General features: G+C 42.9%; 1 protein-coding gene across 1 annotated transcript in view; it reads left to right on the plus strand.

The window, feature by feature from the left end:
• Positions 1–262: 262 nt before the first annotated feature.
• The window catches only part of TNFSF11 (TNF superfamily member 11), a 35,715-nt gene continuing 14,884 nt past the window's right edge, over positions 263–21,093 (plus strand). Inside the window, exon 1 of the mRNA XM_066581749.1 lies at positions 263–502. Coding sequence (XP_066437846.1) covers positions 338–502 — 165 coding nt within the window. The 5' untranslated portion in view covers positions 263–337. The remainder of the gene's footprint in view (positions 503–21,093) is intronic.

Here is a 21,093-nt window from a genome sequence, read left to right on the forward strand (position 1 = left end):
CTAGAGTAGGCACATTATATATACTGCAGAGGGGGTACAATGTGTATACTGCAGGGCACCCTGGGCACACAACTGGTACCCACTCACCGACAGGTCACTTACTAAAAGCGCAGCACACGTGTAGGCGGACAGCGCCGTCATGTCAGTGTGGCCAGAGCTGTCCGTCCTCTCCAGGATCGCTGTGAGACGGGGCTCCTCCCCCTCCCGCCCCCCACTGACGGCTCCGCCCGCCCCGCAGCTCTCTTATCACAGCTGGAGACGGCACCTTCTGCCCGTCCGCTGACATCTGGGCTGCCGTGCAGTGTGTAGTGCGCCTCCTCCGGTGATCGCTGCGGGGATGAGCCCCGGCGGGTACCTGCGGGGGACAGTGGACCTGGGAGGTCCTCCGGAGGTCCGGGACAAAACGCACAGCTTCCCCAGGTCCGTCTTCATCGCTCTGCTCCTCCTCGGACTGCTGCAGGTCGGCTGCACCTTGGGCTTGTTCCTCTACGTGAAGGCGCAGGTAATATCCAGTGTATGGAGGGGTAGCGAGTGCCGGCGGGCACCGTGTGTGCCATCAGTATAGGGGCAAGCTCTACTAGTGGCACACCGGTACGTGCAGGTATCTTATACCACCTCCTGACAGCTGCTGCCCTCTACATTCACTCAGATGAGCTGGTTAATCACTTTATCTGAAAAATAATATTATGTCTAATAGTTTAGGAAAATATAAAGTTTGGATAACTGAGGAACATGACAAAAAGTTTACAATTCTACAAAAAATGTATGCGTGTGAACAAACAGGAGCCGGAATGTTATGAAAAGGGGCAGTAATGTCATTGGTTCTTCCAGGCTGCATTATGGACATGGCTATGTGTATAGAGGTCACTATGCCCATGACATCTACCTGCAGACATGTACAACCCCCCAACCTATAGCTGCACCCCAAGAGGATGCCAGGTACAGGAAAGGAAATCTGTCACCTACTTGTAGTCCTATGAGTTAAGCTTATGGGTTGAAAGTAGGTGACCTGCTGAGTCCAGGGATGTGAGTGTTATACTTACCACCCCATCATGTGTGAGCGCAGAAAGTCACTGCTGCAGTGTATGGAGTGGCCCTGCTAGATAGTCCGCCCATTATATAATTAGAACTGGCGGACTACTTGGCAGTTTCCGGGCTCACACCGGGGAAAAGATGGGGGCAGTAAGCAGAACACATCCCTGGACTCAGCGGGTCACCTACTATCAGCCCATAAGCTTAGTTTACAGGACTAAAAGTAAGTGAAAACCCCTTTTTAAACCTGTGTTGCTGTGAAGCCCGGCTAAATGACAATGATAGAGGATTCCCATTTTCGCTGTAAATCGATACACAAATATATAAAGCTGTCAAGACAAGAATCGATCCAGCTGCATTTATTATATCTGTAACACTAAATGATTGTTGCTGCCTGATGGGATCTCATTCCATCAGTCTGAACTAGAATAAGTTGTGAATGTTACACTGCAGAGATGCCAATGAGCAATATGTACTGTAACAATATGAAACTCTCAGCTGTGTATATGTTGTGCATTGTATGCCCCTTTAATGATTAGCATCCCACTGGATCATTGCTGATCTGCCCTTCTACAAGCGCATTAGAATCAGTTACCCGAACTAGATGTTAATACTGTGTATACACTTGTATTTTAAGGCTGTCCATAGATACAGTATGTTCTTTAAGCACCCGTTCACATGGGTGTATTTCCTATCTGTATTTTTTACTATCTGAATATGGACAGAACATGGACTCAGTAAAGTAAATTGTAGTATTGATGTGTTTTTTTTTATGTAGAGTAGTGCTGCTCATAACCCCCCCCCCCCCCAAAAAAACAACAACAATGTAGCATGTTCTACCTTGGTCCGTCTTCATTGACCAGAATCGCCCATGGAAGTCTATGGAAGCATAAAAAAGTGCAGCAAACATGGATGTTACATGTTTGCGCACTGCGATTTTTGAGCATGTTGCCAGGAGACAATGAAAACAAAAAAGTGACATCGGTTGAGACTTGATACACTGATAGCACATAGTCATAAAAAAGTTCTCATATGTAACACAAATACATGCAACGCACACAAACACACAGACTGAAACTGCATATGCCTGAGTAAATGCTCCAAGGCCGGCTTCACTCATTGGGTTTTTACGTGTGTCTGTGAGGTCCGAAAGCTCGCTATAACATCATGTATTTTTGTTAGCCATTAAAAGGTATCATATCTACAAGATTACTTGAAAACACGCAAACATGCTCCCTCTGATTTTAATGGCTAATTGGTGCTTAATATGAACCAAAATAGGACATGCCGTTTTGGTTTTGTTTTTGCGTGGTCGACATACGCACGCATAGTAAGGCATATGTTGCCAAAGCCATTGAAATCAATGGGTTCAATTCACTACGTAGGGCACGCACAAAGTTTGCAAGCGTGTTTATGTGAATAAGCTCTAAGGTTAGCATGAAGTGTGAACAGTGCAGGGGGTTAAAAAATGCTGGCCACATGGGAAAAAGTGGGTTATAGTAGCAGAAATTGCAAAGAAATGCAGTATATCCTGGAGCTCAGAGAGGTTGGGTATACAGGAGTGCGCGCTTACCTTTTCTCTATAACATTCATGACTATTATATGAGCGTTGATGATTTACAGTGATGGACAAACCTGTAACAACCCAGTCCTGGATGGCATCTGTGAACTAATCCCTAGTACACATTTAGCACTTGTATGTCCCTCTCCTGCCAGTCCTAATTGAATATAAAGGGTGCAGCGTCCTGTGAGGGGTCCTATCTCTCTTAATAACGGTGACTTCACACTTGTGATCGCGATATCGCTGACATTAGAAAGTCCTATTGACATTCGCTTTGAAAAACCACGCGGCAATAAGACGATTGCAAGTGTGAAGGTGCCTTTACTGTGGTGTTCAGTCTTAGATATGAAGTATCTATTTGATGTGTCGCGTTTCATAGATTACCTCCTTTTTCTTTCTCAGAATTTTGAATACTTTCGTTTTAGTCGAACAACTTTCTTTGAAAAGAGGGTTTATTGTGACTTCCTATTTACATGTAATACCGGTAGTGATATACTTAGAGCCAATTCTGCATATCAAACTATTGTGGTAATACAATCTGTCACCCTTCTTTACATTGATGACCGTAGAGTTAGCCTGTATAGAGCACAGGGGGAAAGCCTATGATACACTTGTTTTCTCTGTTGGTCTAGTAGCCGTCACGAGAACAGGATCTCATATATTACCCAGTAAGTGATGTACACTTGAATGATTCCTAAAACAAAGCAGATATGATGTATTAGGCTGAGTTCACACTAGTTTTTTTTAGCCAATCCTGTTTTACAAAAAATAGTAACTGTACAAAATGGAAGTGAAATGGATGAAAACATATTGATTTTTTTTTCTTTCAGTCTCCCATTGACTAGATCAGTGTTTCCCAACTCCAGTCCTCAAGGCACCCCAACATGTCATGTTTTCAGGATATCCTATAGTAAGAACCCCTGTGGCAATGTCTGAGGAAATCCAGAAAACATGACCTGTTGGGGGGCCGTGAGGACTGGAGTTGGGATACACTGGACTAGAAGGTTTTTGTTTAACTTTTTGAACTGGAAACAAAAGAGCAGCAGTCGGTGATTGTTCCAGTTTAAATACCAGGAATGGATACGGAAAATTGATAAACGGATTGAAACTAAAGGTCTTCAGTTTCTATGGGCAGGACAACGGATATGTTTTCTTTCTGTTTTGCTGCTTCCACAATAAAACAGCTAGTCAGAAAATAAAAATACTAGTATGGAATGGCCCTTAGGGCTCATGTCCACGGGCTTTTTTTCACCACGTATTATGTAGGCGATGTGCATCCACGTCATATGCGGTGAATGGAGTCAATGAAAGTCAATGGACTGTCATTGATACATGCACATGAGCGTGTAGATACTGTGTGTCAATGCAGACAAGAAATAGATCGCAGCATGCTCTATTTCCCGGTGTACCACGCAGTGTAAGCCCTATACTTTTGTATGGGTAGTGTAAGCAAAGGCTGTTCATACGCAATATCTTCTGTATGGCGGGCTATTTATATGCACAACCCACTATGAAACAGAGCGGGGAATAAAAAAAAGAAGACAGAGTCACACTGTGCATGACCGCATGTGTGTGATATGCTGGCATGCGCAGTACACTTGCTGCACATACATGGTCTCTCCCGACAGACTTGTTATTTACAAACACCGATAAAATGTTGTTTACCGGTACGGCCGTGGACAGGAGGCCTTAGGGATACATTTTGTCAGTGTTATTGATAACATCTAAGCAGCCACTTATAATTGTAAAATATATTTTCTTTTTTTACTGTATTGAGATGAGAGAATTGATACAGTCTAACAGCACATGAAATATAATAGACAAATCAGTTTGCCTATTGACATTAATTTTCCAAAAGCTGATCCTAAGCATGTAAAATCAATTTGCCCACTGATGGGCAACAGCGCCGTCTTAACAGCATTGTGGCTCCTACGACAGCTACTCACAGGAATAAAAATGGAAATTGTCGATAAAATTAAACCTTTATTTATTTTAATGGCACTTCTAACAAAACCTGTGTTGAAACATTAAAAACATGCTGTGCAATAATAACTAATCAACATGATTAAAGGGTTACTCACCCGGAAATAACTATATTTTATATGGGGATGCGGCAGGCTCAGGATAAAGTCTAGAAAACTCAGGAGGACGAACGAGTTAGTAACCAGCGACTTAGACTGGAGAACCAGAAGTCTTCACACATGGCATAGACAGATTTGAGCCAAGTTCATATCCCGCCACACAGCATTATCATATATGATGGAAGGTCCATTGAAATCTTAACATACATAGAATAGTATGGGGCCCCCGGGCAAGTCTCCATCAGGCCCATGCGTTACGATGACACTGATAGGCAAGTTGTTTCACAGATGTTGAATCAGGAGGATTGATTAGTTAGTTCATGGTTAGGATGCCCGTGTGCACCATCATTACAATGGGTGATGAGGTGGATTGAAAAGCGCTGAAACACACTAAAATAGAGCAGACCGCATTTGAAAATCGCGGCGTTGGAGATGCTGCGTTAGAACGCTCGTCTGACAAGCCCTATTTAAATCAATTTCAGGCGTTTTACAGCGTTTTAAACACCATGCTAAATGCTGTGAAATTGGCCGTGTGAGAGGGGCCCAAGGGAGATATTACATGAGCCTTTTCTAGTTAATGGCCAGGCTGAAGCTGCAAATGCAGGAGGAGTTAGCAGTTTTACGTGAGCATTACTGGCACTCATGTAATAACACTCCGGAGAGATATACGTACTTCAATCCGGTGCGGGTTCAGCAATGCTGGCACATCCACCTGCAGCCTGGTTCTGACATTAGGTCACATGGTTTGTACTTCTCATTGTCAGTGACTTGATCTTACTAACTCAATGACTAAACCAGCCCCCTGTCGGTTACGGTCAGTGCAGAGATGAAGAAGGTGGCTACCTTAGTTATTGATATAAGACAATCAGCCAGGCTGCAGAGATGACATAACCGACAACGAGCGGTCCATATTATGTAACCCTGCGTCGGAACCGGGAGAGTAGTAGAAGTGCATGCACCGGCGGACCCCTAATGGATTGTTATAAATGTCTCTCCAGATAACCACATTTAATAGCTATTTTCTAGGAAATCTGACAGCAGGTTATCTGAAATCAGTATAAAGTATGGACATAGACTCTGTGTCACTAGGGGCCATTGCTGTACTTTCCATAAAAAATACTGTTTATCTGCTACAGCACTACTATGCACTGCAGCAATAACGAGCGTGGTACTATTATAATATTATTCATGACTTGTGGCTCCCTTACCCCCCCAGTTGCTGACACTGACCGCTTTCTGTCCTGACATATGGCAATTACTTGTCACCTATTGGTTCCCATTAGAATAAAACAAATACTGCAAGCTATATGTCCTTTTGTGGGATCTATTTGTATGGAAAAACACTGCCATCGCTGTTCATAAGGGCTCCTGCACACTTGTGTTTTTCTTGCACGTTTTTATTACACGATATCGCTGCGTTTTTTTCACGCAATTATCAATGCGACTTTCTATTGTTAAAAACTCATCGCAAGTTGGCGCCTTGCACTTTTTGTGCTATGCATTTTTAACATTAGAACGTTCCATTGACAATTGCGTAAAAAAACACAGCAATATCGCGTAAAAAATGTGCAAGAAAAACGCAAGTGTGCAGGAGCTCTAACAGTGAAATAAAGTGTGATGACACCTATCACCAAAATATATGCCAAGATATGATAGGATGGACTGTTACATTATATAATGATAATCACTTCTTCCCAAGGAATCTGATGCTTTGTGCAGCCTGCAGCAAACAAAAGTGCAGCAGGCGTCTGCAAACACGGTGGCCGCGGAGCACACCCCTTTGTGAGGGATGTTACAGCCATCCCTGACGCATTGGTGGGGACTTGTGCCCCAGTGCTGCAGACCCTGCTGGACATGGAGTGTTCCTCACAGAAACAGCGCTCACCGGCACCACACCTGGCGGAGATGACGGGAGTGAGGCTGTCTCGCCCATAAGGTCTAGCGCTGCAAGAGACTGAGGAGCTGTCTGTGAGCTAACCCCCACAATCATACCCTACTTCCTATAGCAGGATCACAGGTGTTTAGCACCTCTCCCCCCTACCTGTTCCTCTTCACCACACAACGCAGGTCCTGGCCCTTTCACTCCCCAAGCATTCACTACATACAGGGAAAGCTCACCCAATATGGCAGACAGCACACCTCTCCTGCTCTCTGCAACAGACCTGGCAGTTCCCATGATGTGTGAGCCAACTCAGACTATAGCAGCACTGGTGAGACCAGGGCTCTCGGCTCTCACAATAAGGCTCAATGTCCACGGGTGGATTTGAATTGTGGAATCCGCGCAGAAGATCCACATTTCAAGCCGCCCATAGGGATGCATTAACATCCGCACTTCCATTCTGCACGCAGAAAACAAATTGCAGCAAGCTCCATTTTAGTGTTGTTTCCACACAGACTGCTTCCATTGAAGTCAATGGAAGTCGTCTGATCAGCGGCCTGTTCACAGTTGACACTGCGGACAGGCTGCAGATTCCGCAGGAAAGCAGGTGTTTAAAAAAAAAAAAGGACTGTGCATGTGCGCCGGCCTGCGCTTCCGCACGCATCCACAGAGTGGGAAAAAGGAAGACCCGGGCAGGTACGCAGGGTCCTCGGCCACGGGCAGGGTCGGATTCCGCTGCGGACATGGATTCTTCCATCTTTAGGTTAGAGAGCTCATATAACACTCATGAATGTACCTCAGTATAGACAGAATTAACCTCTGTCCATACTGAAGTACATCAAGTAGACACAAGAGTCTTTCAATATGTTCCATAGACACAATGGCTACATACAACTACACATAAGGACGCTGAGAGCTCAAGTATGTACTATGCATATAGAGGGCGGGCTTTGAACTCTACTGCTAATGTCGAGGCATGCTTAGGCCATATGAGTTCAACTGTTGTATTCACTTTCTTGTTCCTCAGGACAAAAGTCATGCTTGTTTGATGGGGGGGGCATGGTAAAAGCATATGCTGATTGTTATGTTAGTTGAGTGCTGGTACATGGGTTTCTCTGTAGGTATAACCTACAGTATTTCTGCTCACTTGGGCCTTAGCCTTATCTTATTGAAGTTAATGCCTTAGGGTGCCTGCACACGAACGGAATTTCCAGCGCGTTATTTTAGGCACATTATCTGCCCCAGACCGCAGCCAATATACTCCTATGAGGATCTGCAGTTGTCCCCAGACGGACGGATTTGTATCGCGTTTTTTCACGCGCGTGAAAAAATCTGCGACCTGTTCTAATTTGGGTCGGATTCTGCGCGTGAAGCCTCCAATACAAGTGAATGGGTGCGTTTTTTCACGCAGTACATCCGCAGTGCAGCTGCAGATGGAGTCACTGGTTGCTATGACTACAGGAAGTAGGCGTGGTAGGAGGCGTCCCAACACACAGCAGAGCTTCACAGGCAAATTTGTAGAGGGAGATGGGTAGTACTTCTTGCCAATGCAGGATGTAAGAATGCAAAATCTGTAGTAATGAATTCCTCTTGTGAATTTTTTTGCAGTGACTGAAATAAAGTCACGCTGGAGAAGCACCTGAAAAAAGTTACATGGATCAACAATGCCCACAAAGGCCGCCTGCAGACGAGCGGGTCAGATCCGGCAGCGAGAATTCTCGCCGCGGGACCAGACCCGAGAGCCTGCAGAGACGAGCGCGTACTCACCCGCGCCTGGCGGCCCCGGCTCTTTCATGTGCCGGCTGCCGCGCAGCCGGCGCATGCGCAGACCGTAGCCGGCGGCCGGGTGAGTGCGAGCCCCGCACAAAAATAGGACATGCCGCGGTTTGCAGGCGGCCTTCCTCTTGTGAATTTTTTTGCAGTGACTGAAATAAAGTCACGCTGGAGAAGCGCCTGAAAAAAGTTACATGGATCAACCATGCCCACAAAGACATCTGCTCACCGGGTGAAAGCATGTTGCCAGAATAATTTAACGGTGCTCGCACAAGCAAGAGGGACAAAACGGAGTCTAGGTGTTGGTTTCTAAGCTGTTTTCCAAGGAATGGGCAGTTCTCTAGGGGTTGGGTTTACAATAAGGGGCGGCTGCTGGTTTTTCTGTGCGTTTTTTTCCGCAACACAGCCGCGTATATCCGCGCGTGATTTTTCACGCATCCGCACCTATCCGCAAGCACATTTAGGTACCATACGCGCGTGAAAATCCACTAGCGGAATCCAGAACGCTCGTGTGCAGGCGGCCTTACAGTTATCAGTTATAGTTTATTGATGGCATCCCGACGTGGACCCACTTGGGACTCTGCATCCTTTGTATTTAGGAGTAGGGTTAGTTTTCTTTTCTCTCTCCCGATTTTATTCTCTCACTTTATTTATCTTCTCCTATTCCGCCCTTTGCTGTGCTTGTCCTAATTTTTTCTACCTCTTCTCACTCTTCCCCTTCTTGCTCTCTTCCCTTTACTCCATTTTTCTTCCTCCCCTTTTTTTATCTCTTCCTATTTCGCCTCTCAAATTCAATTCACTCAATATACGTGGTCTTAATATCCTTCAGAAATGATCCCAGGTCCTATATCATATGCATAAATGGGGTTCAGGAGACACACTTTAATGTGGGGCATGTCCTGAATATATGAGATCACTATTACTCACATTGGTTCCAGTGTCAATCCTGACTCCCGTTCTGGTGGGATGTCCATTGCAAATCCCTGCCACACTGCCTAATTGATACGCTTTTAGACCCACAAGGCTGTTTGTTATGTCTTTCTCAAATTAAGCATTGGATCCACCATGTTTACTATTGCTACTTAGTATTTCCCGAACCAGCGCCAGGTTACAGTTTGTCTCTCTTTCCTAGGCCTGCTGGCTGATTTTGCTGAAGGGGATACTTCTTGTTGGAGGCGATTTCAATCTTACTTTAAACCCCAATACTGATACCTCAACAGGCCAAAGTGCTCTCCCACCAGACAACTTCGATCTCTCAAAAATTTGCTACATGCTTTCCAATTGATGGATGTATGGTGTATTTTCCACCCACAGGATAGAGACTTTACTTTCTTCTCTCAGCCACAGAACTCCTATAGCCACATTGATTATTTCCTGCTTGAGCACCATACACTTTCCTGACATCCTACAGCCTCTATTGGGGATATGGTGTGATCAGATCACACTTCAATGTTTTTGGCTCTCTTTCGTCCAGATCAAGTAGATCTTCAGTGAAGATGGCAGTTAAACGACAAACTCCTAAAGGACGCTGTATGTGTGGCCAACATAAAGGAACATAATGATCTTTTCATGACGATTCACGCTTCCGATAGGACATCCCTGCCCACCCACTGGGAGGCACTGAGCCTTAAAAAGGAAGGCACATTTTAAATATCTAGTCTTCTCCAACAGATCCATGCTTTGGGAACCTCCCATAAACAGATGCTTTTGCCAGCCATGCTAGCAGATTTTCTGGGTTAGAAACAAACTTAAATCTAGGCTAGACCAAAAATACTTGCATTTTACAGATCATTGCAAGCACGTTCACTGTGAATATTCTAACAAATCTGTCAGGCCCCTGTTTCATCTGAAATGTCCGCGGGCTGCACATACCTATATCACTCGGACTAAGAACTCAGTGGGTTTGGATAATTATCCTACAGAGATCCTCAAGGTGTTTCTAATGTACTACTTGCAACTTTACAATCTTAGGCAATTACAATTCACACGAGCGTAAGCGTTTTCACAATGGCCGCATTGAAGGCGAAAATCACATCAATGAAGAATAGCCGCTATCGAGTCCCGAGCTTAATTAGCGTTTTCTTGTCCATTCACACTGGCATATCATGGGAAAAATACACAGCAGTGCGGAAATTCTTCGGTCGGCAGAAATCCTCGGAATGACTTCTAATAGCTTGAATAGCTTAAATAGCAACATCTCTCCTCTTTCATGAGCGTTGGATGCAGGTAAACTCACTCCCCCGCGCCTTTTTTTTCAGCTTCTATGGGAGCTTCTAGTGTTTTTCAGTAAAGGTAGGTCAAGATTTATCTTTTCATGCAGTGAGAAAAATCATCCACCGAAAACGATTTTTTCACATGACCAAAAATCGCTCATGTTAATGAATGCATTGGAATCCAATGCTTTACATGGTCGCCCCTTTTCGGCCAACATTTTATCGCAGCTAAACTGCTGCGTGAAAATGCTTGTGCAAATAAGGTCTTAGGGAACAATTTGTTGCAAGAGTGCATTTCTAATTAAATAGCGGAGACTGCTCTGCCGACTCTTGATACTGACTCTAGGGGGGCACTGAATACTGATTTCACAAAGGAGAAGATAGACACAGCCATTTAATCTATGCCAGCTGGAAGAGCTCTTCCCATGGATTTGACCCTGTGACTGGGTTCAGATCCTCTCCCCAACTATTTATTGAAAGGGACTGGATCTGTGTTTGTATCTTTGAATTCCAATCTAGAGAGGATTTTAATCTTCTATGGTGTTCCAGAACGTGTTCTCCTAGTTTCTTCTTCTGAGCTATTAGGTGACACCTGCCCCTTTTCCCCAGTTGCAAGGGGCCCTATTTCGATCTTTTCGCCTTCACCATTTATCTCTTAGTCCCTTGTCTTCTTCTCATAATTAATTCCCTCTCAGTTTTTTCCCTTTTTCTCTCCTCTCCTTTTTTCACTGTCCTTTCTCTAGTAATTATTTACTTCCTTACCCTCTCTTACCACTACCTTGAGGATTATCATCTCATCTTCTTACTCTGTATCTGGCTCAATATCTCATTAGGTGACTGCCCACCCAGGGCTTATATTCCCTGTATTATCCCGGCAGTTTACTGCCCTCTTTCCCTGAAAATAAGACCTATCCTGAAAATAAGCCCTGTAGTGATTTTTCAGGATTTTTTGGGAGGCTTAAAATATAAGCCCTACCCCAAAAATAAGCCAAATATTACATAAAAAGAAATACATTACTTAGCAGGCTCGGTCCAGGTCCCTCCTGCTGCTCTCCGGAGCTCCGTCCCGCTTCTTGCAGTCCTCGTCCGTTCACAGAAGATCACTTCCTGGTTACGGGATTCATTAATCCCACCTTCAGGAAGCGATGGCTCTGATTGGCTGAGCCGCACTCGGGAAACAATCAATGCCAATCAATCTTCTGTGGGTGGCCGAGGACTACAAGAAGTGCGTCGGAGCTCCAGAGAGCCACAGGAGGGACCTGGACCGAGCCTGCTGGATAAGTATAATAAGACATCCCTTGAAAATAAGACCTAGTGTCTCTCCTGGGGCAAAAATTAATATAAGATAGGCTCTTATTTTCAGGGAAACACAGTATATCATAAAGGTAGAGAGCAGTAACCTGTAGTTGTATTTGAAGTTGTACATAAACATGTTTAGTTTTCTTTTCCTTTTTTATATGGTCCTTCAAGACTTCCTTGGTATTGTGTACATTTTATTTGTAAAAACCCTAATAAAGTTGAATAAACATATAATTAAGTATATAATTTGATAACAATGTTTCAACATCCTCTATCAAACAATTTGAATCATGTTTACCTAACATAGAAAACCCACATTTACTTGGTGTTACCCTTTAATGTCTTATACTGGAACCTAGATATTGATAACCTAGGCTTGGTAATTAATATCAGATCAACTGAAGAGATCATGGTGCTTCGGCCCCTTCATTGTGTTTCAGGCACAGACCAAGGAAGAGGTCGCTATGACATAAAATAGCCAAATTTCCGAAGAATTAGATCAGTGAGATTAATTTGAGCTCCAAATAGTTGCCACTGACCTTACTTTGTATAGCGAGTAGAAGAAATGGAGCAAAGAATCATGAAGCTAAATTCAGGACCACATAAGCATCCTTCCCTTTAAATACCTCCTTAAAATATTTCTCTTAACTTGTGTTTAGGCGTCACTTTCTCTGGGTAAGTCCCTTAAAGAATGGCCTTTTTTTCTATTTCTGACAAAGGACTTTATAGGCGCTCTATATACTATCTCTATATACTAACCTACTGTATACAATTGGAGGCATATAAAATAAGGTATGACCCTGTAGATTTATATGGGTGCCATATTACAGCTCTGTATAACTCAGAGCTTGAAAATGAGCTGTAATTCATTGTTCTGCACATGGCCTAGGAGTTCTTCTCATCTTTCCTTTGCGACGTATAAGATATAAACTACAGGTAGCAACGGTCTCACCTGTGTCTGACATTTACTATCACTCTGTAATGGCACAGTGGAGGTAAGTTAAATGTTGAGATGGAATGTGTAAATTGTTTTTCCAAAGTCAAGATATCTCATTATCATGTTCCAGGAATATATCAAGTGTTTGTATGGTTGCAATGGAATTGTCTCCTACAGAGTAGTTTTAATTCAACATGACATAACAAAAATTGCATCACTATTTGCTTGTCTAAGCAGTTTATTGTAAGTGAAGCTAAATCTCGGATATTTAAAAGCCTATATTGGTGAATAACTTAAAGGGTTTTACAGAGTAAACTATTGATGACCTACCCACTGGATAGGTCATCAATAGTTGATCTGTTTGAGCCCGCCAATTCAGATCTCTGGTGAAAGCTGAAGAGACCGTGGCACTTTCATGAGCACCACAGCCCTTTTCAGGCATGTGATGTCATGTTCATTGATCACATGGCCTAAGAACAGCTCAATCCCATACAAGTGAATGGGATTGATCTGCCATACCAGGCAGAGGTACTATAGAATGTGTAGCGCTGTGCCTGGTATTGACTGAAGCGTCCGCCGCAGTCACCTAAGCACTATTGTCACTTCAGTCATCTGATCACCGGGGGACCCGGGGGGGATTTTCGGGGGGGGGGGGGGGGGGGGGTTGATGGGGGCTTGAAATATAAGCCCCACCCCGAAAATAAGCTGTAACTAAAGAGAAAAAAAAAAGTATACATCACCTCTCTCGCGCTGTCTAGGGCTCCGCCGTAGCTTCTTCCCTGGTCCTGGCGCTGAAATTCTTCTTCATTTTCTGGCCAGGGATTTAAAAATCCCTGCCTCCTGGAAGAGCTGGCTGTGTTTGGCTGCCGTTTAGCCAATCACAGCCAGTGCTCGAAGAATGGCTGTGATTGGTTCAATCACTGCCATTCATCAAGCACTTGGTGTGATTGGCTAAGTGTCAGCCAATCACAGCCAGCGCTTCCAGGAGGCAGAGATTTTTAAATCCCTGGCCAGAAAAGAAGAAGAAGATCAGGGCCGGGGACCCGGGGAGAAGATGCAGCCGGGCTGACAGTGCGTCTAAGGTGATGTATGTGTATTTTTTTTCCCTGCAGTTAGGGCTTAGATTATATCTTTGACAGTAGAATTTCCTACTGTCAAAGTTGCATCGCATTGCACTAAAATGCGATGCAAAAGAGAGGAAGGCTCCATAGGGAACCATGGGCTACAAAACCTCACGAGTCGCAGACATATCGCTGGACCTATGAGGTTTTTGTGTAGTTTTGTAGCATGCTACAAAACATCGCATGTGTGAAGGAAGCCATAGGAAAGCATGGGCTTCTCATACATGCGATTTGTAGCATTGTAGCAGCGCAACAAAATCGCACGACTTTGTCGCCCCTGTGAAGATGGCATTATATGGTAATGTAATAATATAGTTAGGTAGTGGAGCTAGGTATAGGGTTGGACTGAGTCCCAAGACTTCAAGCATCACCTCTGTGACCAGCAGGTCAGGGATTAGTGACACATAAGAAGTTATTATCTGCTTACTCCTAAACATCTAAATTTAATATTTTCTTTATTTACTTACTTTAGTCAAAAGTGTGATTTAACTAGAAAACAATGGACAAGTAGAGCTGATGTTTCTCTAACATATTTAGGCTAAGTTCCACTTTAAAATGATTGAGTTCTTGTAAGAAGAATGTGTTGGACAACCACAAAGAAATGAAAGATGAGTGAAAGTTTATAAGGTTTTGCAAGCTCTACTCTACATGCTTATGTTATAACCACAAAAATCAGTCACAGGATGTGTGGAAGAGACAGAATGTTAATCTCAGGCTTTTAAGATTATTATTCCAGCTTTGCAGTTACATTTATCTTGTGGAAATCTATCCTAGTGAGCTTGTCCTATAAATCATCTGCTGTTAGATCTCATTTTGTAAAGTTGCAGTTCTGGAGCAGTCCAGTAGTTGGCAGTACTTTAGATTGAAAATATTTTTATTATGGTAATTATGTGCTATAATATGATTAGTGTTTAACTAGTATAAATTGTCTTGGAATTAGGTCTCAAAACAACGTAATGACATCTTCATGATTTGGCATACATTCATATAACAGATATTACTGGCTATTCTCTTCTTTTGCCTTTAACCCTTTCCAATCCACTGTCTAACGTCTTAAGACATTATGATTTAAGGCTGTACAGCTCCAATGTTGGAAGACACCCGTCGAGGTTCTCTTACTGTATATTGCCAGCCTTTCTGCTGTCGGAGCCTATCCAACATGTCACCTCATGCAGTACTGGCGTTAGCCAACATTTAGCGACGTCGTATGACGGCAGTAAAAGAGTAAGCCCTCTAGGAAATCCAGGATACAAATTGGATTGGAAAGGGTTAATTCTTCCTAGCATAACTTTATTTTCCAATCAGTTATGTCTTGTCATAATATGGTCAAAATACTGCTACAATTGGTTAGATATCACTTTTAAAACGTTGCATAAAGTATTTCTATAGAATTAACATAGTTAATAAAAACCCTGCAGTGAGAAAATGAGAATAAAAGGTTATCTTATCTGTATGCCGAGTTTTAGGCGAGTTCTCGTACAGCATTTTGGTGAGTTTTATTTTTGGTCCTGTGGCCAAAAGTTTATAGGAACATATGAATATTTATCTACACATAGAGGGAAATTTATTGAAAATGGTGCAAATGAGATTGCACCTTTTTTCCACAGGGAAAGGCCCTTTGAAAAAAAAAAGAACAGCAAACTGGTTGGTTGCCATTCCACTTTTCTAATTTCACCAGCTTTTATCAATTTCTTCTCATCAGCGTTTTGGCATGTAGCTTCTTCTTTTTTTCCTTTTTTTTGCGTTTTTCAAATAGAATGCTGTAGTGAGGGTGTGGTTCTTAATTGTTTTTTTTAATATGCCTTTAAAAGCGCATCAAAATACGCTTGTGATAAGCCATTTATGCCAGTTTGTGGTGTCTCAAATTATGGTGCACATTATTTTTACGTATTTTTTAATCTCTTGCCACTTTAGAAAAGTGGGCGGAGTCACCGTCTGTACAACAGATTTATTATTATTGACACCAGAATTGGTGTTTCAAAATTTGCTATTCAAGCTCTTTTGAAGAAGCATAAAGAAATGAGCAATGATGAGAACTGTAGATGCAGTGATTGGCCAATGAACCAGGTGAAAAACACATTATGCTTACTTCCCTTTGAAATTGGAAGATACCCAACAGTGTCATCTGGTCAGAACTGGCAGAAACTTGTGAGTCCCAGGTATACTCATCTAATGGTCAGAAAAGTCTGGCCAGAAGTGGTCTTTATGGAAGACTTGCGTCGATAAAGCCATAACTTCGATGTAAAAACAAGGTCAAGCCAATCCACTATGCACGATAACCTAGAAACTTGGGTCTAAACAAATAGCAGCAGGTGCTCTGAACTAATGAGTCAAAATTTTAAATATTTGTCTGTAGTAGAATGCAGTTTATTTGCTGAAGGGCTGGATAGCGGTACAATAATGAGTGTCTGCAGGTAACAGTGAAGCACGGTGGAGGTTCCTTGCAAATTTGTGGCTGCATTTCAGCAAATGGATTTGGGGATTTGGTCAGGATTAATAGTGCCCTCAATGCTGAGAAAAACAGGCAAATACTTCTCGATCAGGCAGTATCATCAGGGAGGCGTCTGATTGACTCCAAGTTTATTCAGCAGCAAGACAACGACCTCCAAACATACATCCAATGTAATTAAGAGCTCTCTTCAGTGTAAAGAAAAACAAGGAGTCCTGGAAGTGATGATATGGTCCCACAGAGCCCTGTTCTCAACATCATCAAGTCTGTCTGGGATTACAGGAAGATGCAGAAGGATTTGAGCAAGTGTACATCCACAGAAGATCTGAGGTTAGTTCTTCAAGAAGTTTGAAACAACCTCCCTGGTGACTTCCTTCAAAAACTGTGTGCATATCGGGGCACTGCTAGGCACTTAGATGTGGCATGTGCCCTGAATCAGCAGTGCCTTGCCCTAGACCTTTTGCCTCCCCTGTGCTGTATGGAAAAAGAATATTTGTTTAAATAGCAAGTTCCAAGCCCCCAAAAAAGCTGTTCTTGAAGCAATCACTGGCCAAGTGGCAAGAGGTGGGTGTGGGAGGGTGTGCTGTGGCAATGTGGCTGTATGCTAGTAGTTAGAGGGGAAGAGGTGTGCAAGGCAGTGACTGCGTGCCAATTAAAAAAAATCAGAAGTGAGACAGGGCAGGGCATGGGCCATTAACCCCTTAATGTGAAGCCTGTTTGCGCCTTAGGGACGGAGCCAAATTTTGAAAATCTGACATGTGTCACTTTGACATAGAATAACTCCATAAAGGTTTTGCATATCCAAGTGATTCTGACATTGTTTTTTCGCTACATATTGTACTTTATTTAGGTGGTATTTGCAAATACGTCATTTTAAAGAGAGTTTTTTTTCTATAGTGCACATGAAAATGAGGATTTACACCCCAAAATGGATACCCCTGTTTGTCCTGTGTTCAGAAACATACCCATTGTCGCCCTAATATTATGTCCGCATGCACAACGGGGCCCAAAATGAAAGGAGCAGCCAGTGGCTTTCAGAACAGAAATTTTGCTTGAAGGTGTTTGAAGCCCCATAGCACACTGGTAGAGCCCTTCATTCGCCAAAACAATAGATAACCGACACAATTGACCCCATTTTAAAAACTAGACCCTTTAACGAATTCATCTAGGGGTGTACTGCGCATTTTGACCCCACAGTTTTTGAATGAATCTAAGCAAAACAGAAGGAAAAAATTAAGATTTTGTTTGCAGGGAGCAAACGTTCCCAGGGTTCCTTGTAAATTACGTATTATAGTTAGCAATCTGAATGATGCCGGGTTCACGCTGTCATATGTGGAATCCGCTTGCAGCTGTGAGCCCAGCTGTAGTCCCGCCTACGGCTACCTAATGTACTGCACATAACTGTGTACTCACACAGGCGGTCATGCGCAGTACACAGTTTGTTGTTTATATTTACCACACCGTCGCTTAGCAATGACACGGGTACCCACCGCCCGTACACAATGTAGTTGCGTATAGGCTGTGGGTATATCCACGACCATGGAGCACGATGAGCTCTATGTTGAGGATACCCCCGGTGAAATAGAACATGCTGTTTTCTGTTTTGTGCGAATGGATTATGTAATTCCAACCTGCTGATGTAAGCAGAATTGTGTAATCCAGTGCATTTGATTGATCTGAGTATTACTGCGGATCAGACACATGCAGAATCCATAATTCTTATCCAGTCGTGTGAGACCGACTTCTGGTACATTGCTACCTTTTTATCACATGGCCGGACACTGCTCAACGAGGGCACTAGTCACTGCTACAGGCTCTCGGTGACCTCTGGTAGCCAGGAGCAAGGAGATTTTAAATTTCCCGGGCCCTTCCCTGCCTCTGCGAATGTGTCTGGCATTTTGCCGACAGACACATGTGCAGAATCCGGGTGAGGTCCATGAAAGAGGATCGCGTTGGGGTTCGGTAAAAAGTTCCATCTCTTACTAATCGCATGAAACTTTTATTTTATTTTTTTGCTTTTACGTGATCGCCATTATCCATTGGATAATGACGATACTGTGACCAAGAACCACTCATCGCAGCCCCCCGTAACATCTCCAGGCTCTTGGCTACCTTCGGTTGTCAGCCCAGGATGACAGCTCCAGGTTGTCGGCTACCTAGCCGTAGCCAACATCATGCAGCTGTCTCGTTCACAGCCCACGTGGCTTTAATCCTCAGGGGATGCATGTTTTTATGTCCCTGAGGATTAAAGTCGACTTAGCTAGGACGTAAAAAGGCAATGAGGCCATCACTAAGGGGTTAAAGGGATTGTCAAGTTAAAAGGAACTTTAAAAATCTATATAGCCAAATGACTAAAATGATTGGTACATCAACAATCCAGCACTGCAGCCCTACGATTAAGGGCTTATACAGACAGACATATATCGGTTGGGTTTTCACGCCCGGCCAATATACGCTGTCCCTCTCTGCAAGGGTAGGAGGCGGGCCAGGAGCAGTGCACTGAGATCCTGCCCCCTCTTTGCCCTCTCTCTAAGTTCTGCCTGCCCGACCCCCTCCCATTGCAAACAGTGGCGAGGGGTGGAGAGAGGCCGGAGAGGGGGCTGGAGCTCAGTGCACACCTTCTTGCCAGGCCCGCCTCCTCCTCTTGCAGAGAGGGACCGCGTATATCGGCCAACCGATATACGCCTGTCTGAATAAGCCCTTCCTCAATATCTGACAGCGGAAGTCAATTGACTGCTTCCTGCCAATCAGAGGCCGCAATATCAGTGTTGGAAATTCTGATATCCTTGCACCTAGGATATGAGTACTGATACCAGGAGAATAGACAGTGATGCTGTGGCTGCATGAATTGCATGGCTGCAGTACTGTTTATTTTATTGTTTTAATCCATTTGGCTCTACATTTAAAAAGTTAATTTTTAACCAGACCAACACCCTTTAATAGACTGCAAAGCATAAAAAAAAAACCTGCTATTCTAAGCCACTGCTGTCAGGCAATAACTTCAGGCTTCATGTACGTTGGCATTATGGTTTTCATTTTCCTACTCTATTATGGGAGTAGAAAAACTGAGTCTACTTGCTGAACGGATCCATTTATGACGGAAGCTGAACAGCACCTAATGGACCCTATTGACTACAATGACGTCCATTTGGTTTCTGTCCTTTTTTTCTCTAAGGCAAAATACCACTGCTTTTAAGCAAAACAAAATTGCCCCCTACAGGTGCTTATAGCCTTAATTACTGTATGATGATGATGTGTAGTTCTGGTAAAACAGCAATATTATCCATGAATGTATGTTGGTTTTTTTTGTGAAGGGGGGTCGTATGCCATGGCTTGTGCCCCTGATTTAAAAGCCTAGTGATGCCCCTGGTGTTAGATTACCTAGAAGAATTGATGCTGTTTTGAAAGCGAAGGACGGTCACACTAAAATATTGATTTCATTTAATTTACATTTCTGTTTTGTTCATTCACTTTATATTTTGTTAATTGAAAAAAATAAACTAATATATATATATATTATTTATTTATTTTTTTAAACCATTCTTACTTTGCAGCATAGTTTGCACACCTGCCTAAAATCTTTGCGTAGTATCGTAGATTCGAATTTTGCGGGGGCACAGGCAGGCAGAGATACACCAACTTCATTGAAAGGTGTAAAATAGGTTTAAAACATACAGATAGCCAGTCTTAGCAAATTCCCTTGTTACATGTCATTTTAACATACATCTCCAGCTTCTAATGGTACAAATTGTACATGGCGTATACATTACACATTTCTAGAAATGTGCCTGAAGTATGGCAAAAGTGCTTCTAGCAAGCGGGTGCAGTTCCACACCGGTAGTGGTTGTGTTTACATGTACGACTAAAAGAAGCTGTGATCAGATCTGACAGGATATTGTGCTGTGTGGAAGCTCTCACAGGCAAAACCAGGTTCCCATGGTGGGTTGTGAGCTTTGCATCTTTTGGTTGGTTTCCTTTTGAGTTCAAGAAGAGGAAGTGGTAGAGAAACTTTGCCTGTTAAAGACCTTTCAAATTGTGCTTCCTTCGCCTATAATTATATATACTTGACCTCTGTTTTAGTTAACTTTTGTCTAACATGTGTTACAAGTACGTATTATATATATTAATTACTTCAGTGATTATGCAAGCATTCATGTGTATCTGCTAATATTCCTCAAATGTATTCTTGCATTAATGGTCCAGATCTCCACAATTCCACACTATTATTATACCCTAGATACAATTTGCTATATATGGTTTGACTCAAATTTAATCTTATTTAATTTATAGACCCGGAATTTCTAATGGTTGAATAAAAGTCATTCTATACTAGACAATTCAATAGATTATTCCCAAAAAAGGTGATTTCCATATAATTCAATCAAGAGGCAATAGATATTCTACTACCAATACACACAACATTAATATGTACAAATTAATAGAGCAATGGAAGTCAAATACAGTGTTACATTTCTACAAATATATAGCATTCATTGGAAAATGTTACTTCTGTGTACTCTATAATTACTGATTGTGTAAAGCCCTCTGGGAGAGGAAAACTGTGTTCACAACCAAAGACTCACATCTTACTATGAAGCAAGTAATCTCACAGAGCTACAAAAACAGAAGTGTGATTTGGGCCTTTCTACTGTAAATTGGACATTACTGATGTTTAGCATTGCCACTCCACAAGAATTCATATATGGGTCATATCATATTACTGACCTGATGTAATGACAAGCCCTGGT

This window comes from Eleutherodactylus coqui, chromosome 1 (genome assembly GCF_035609145.1).
Source record: "Eleutherodactylus coqui strain aEleCoq1 chromosome 1, aEleCoq1.hap1, whole genome shotgun sequence".
Taxonomy (NCBI): Eukaryota; Metazoa; Chordata; class Amphibia; order Anura; family Eleutherodactylidae; genus Eleutherodactylus; species Eleutherodactylus coqui.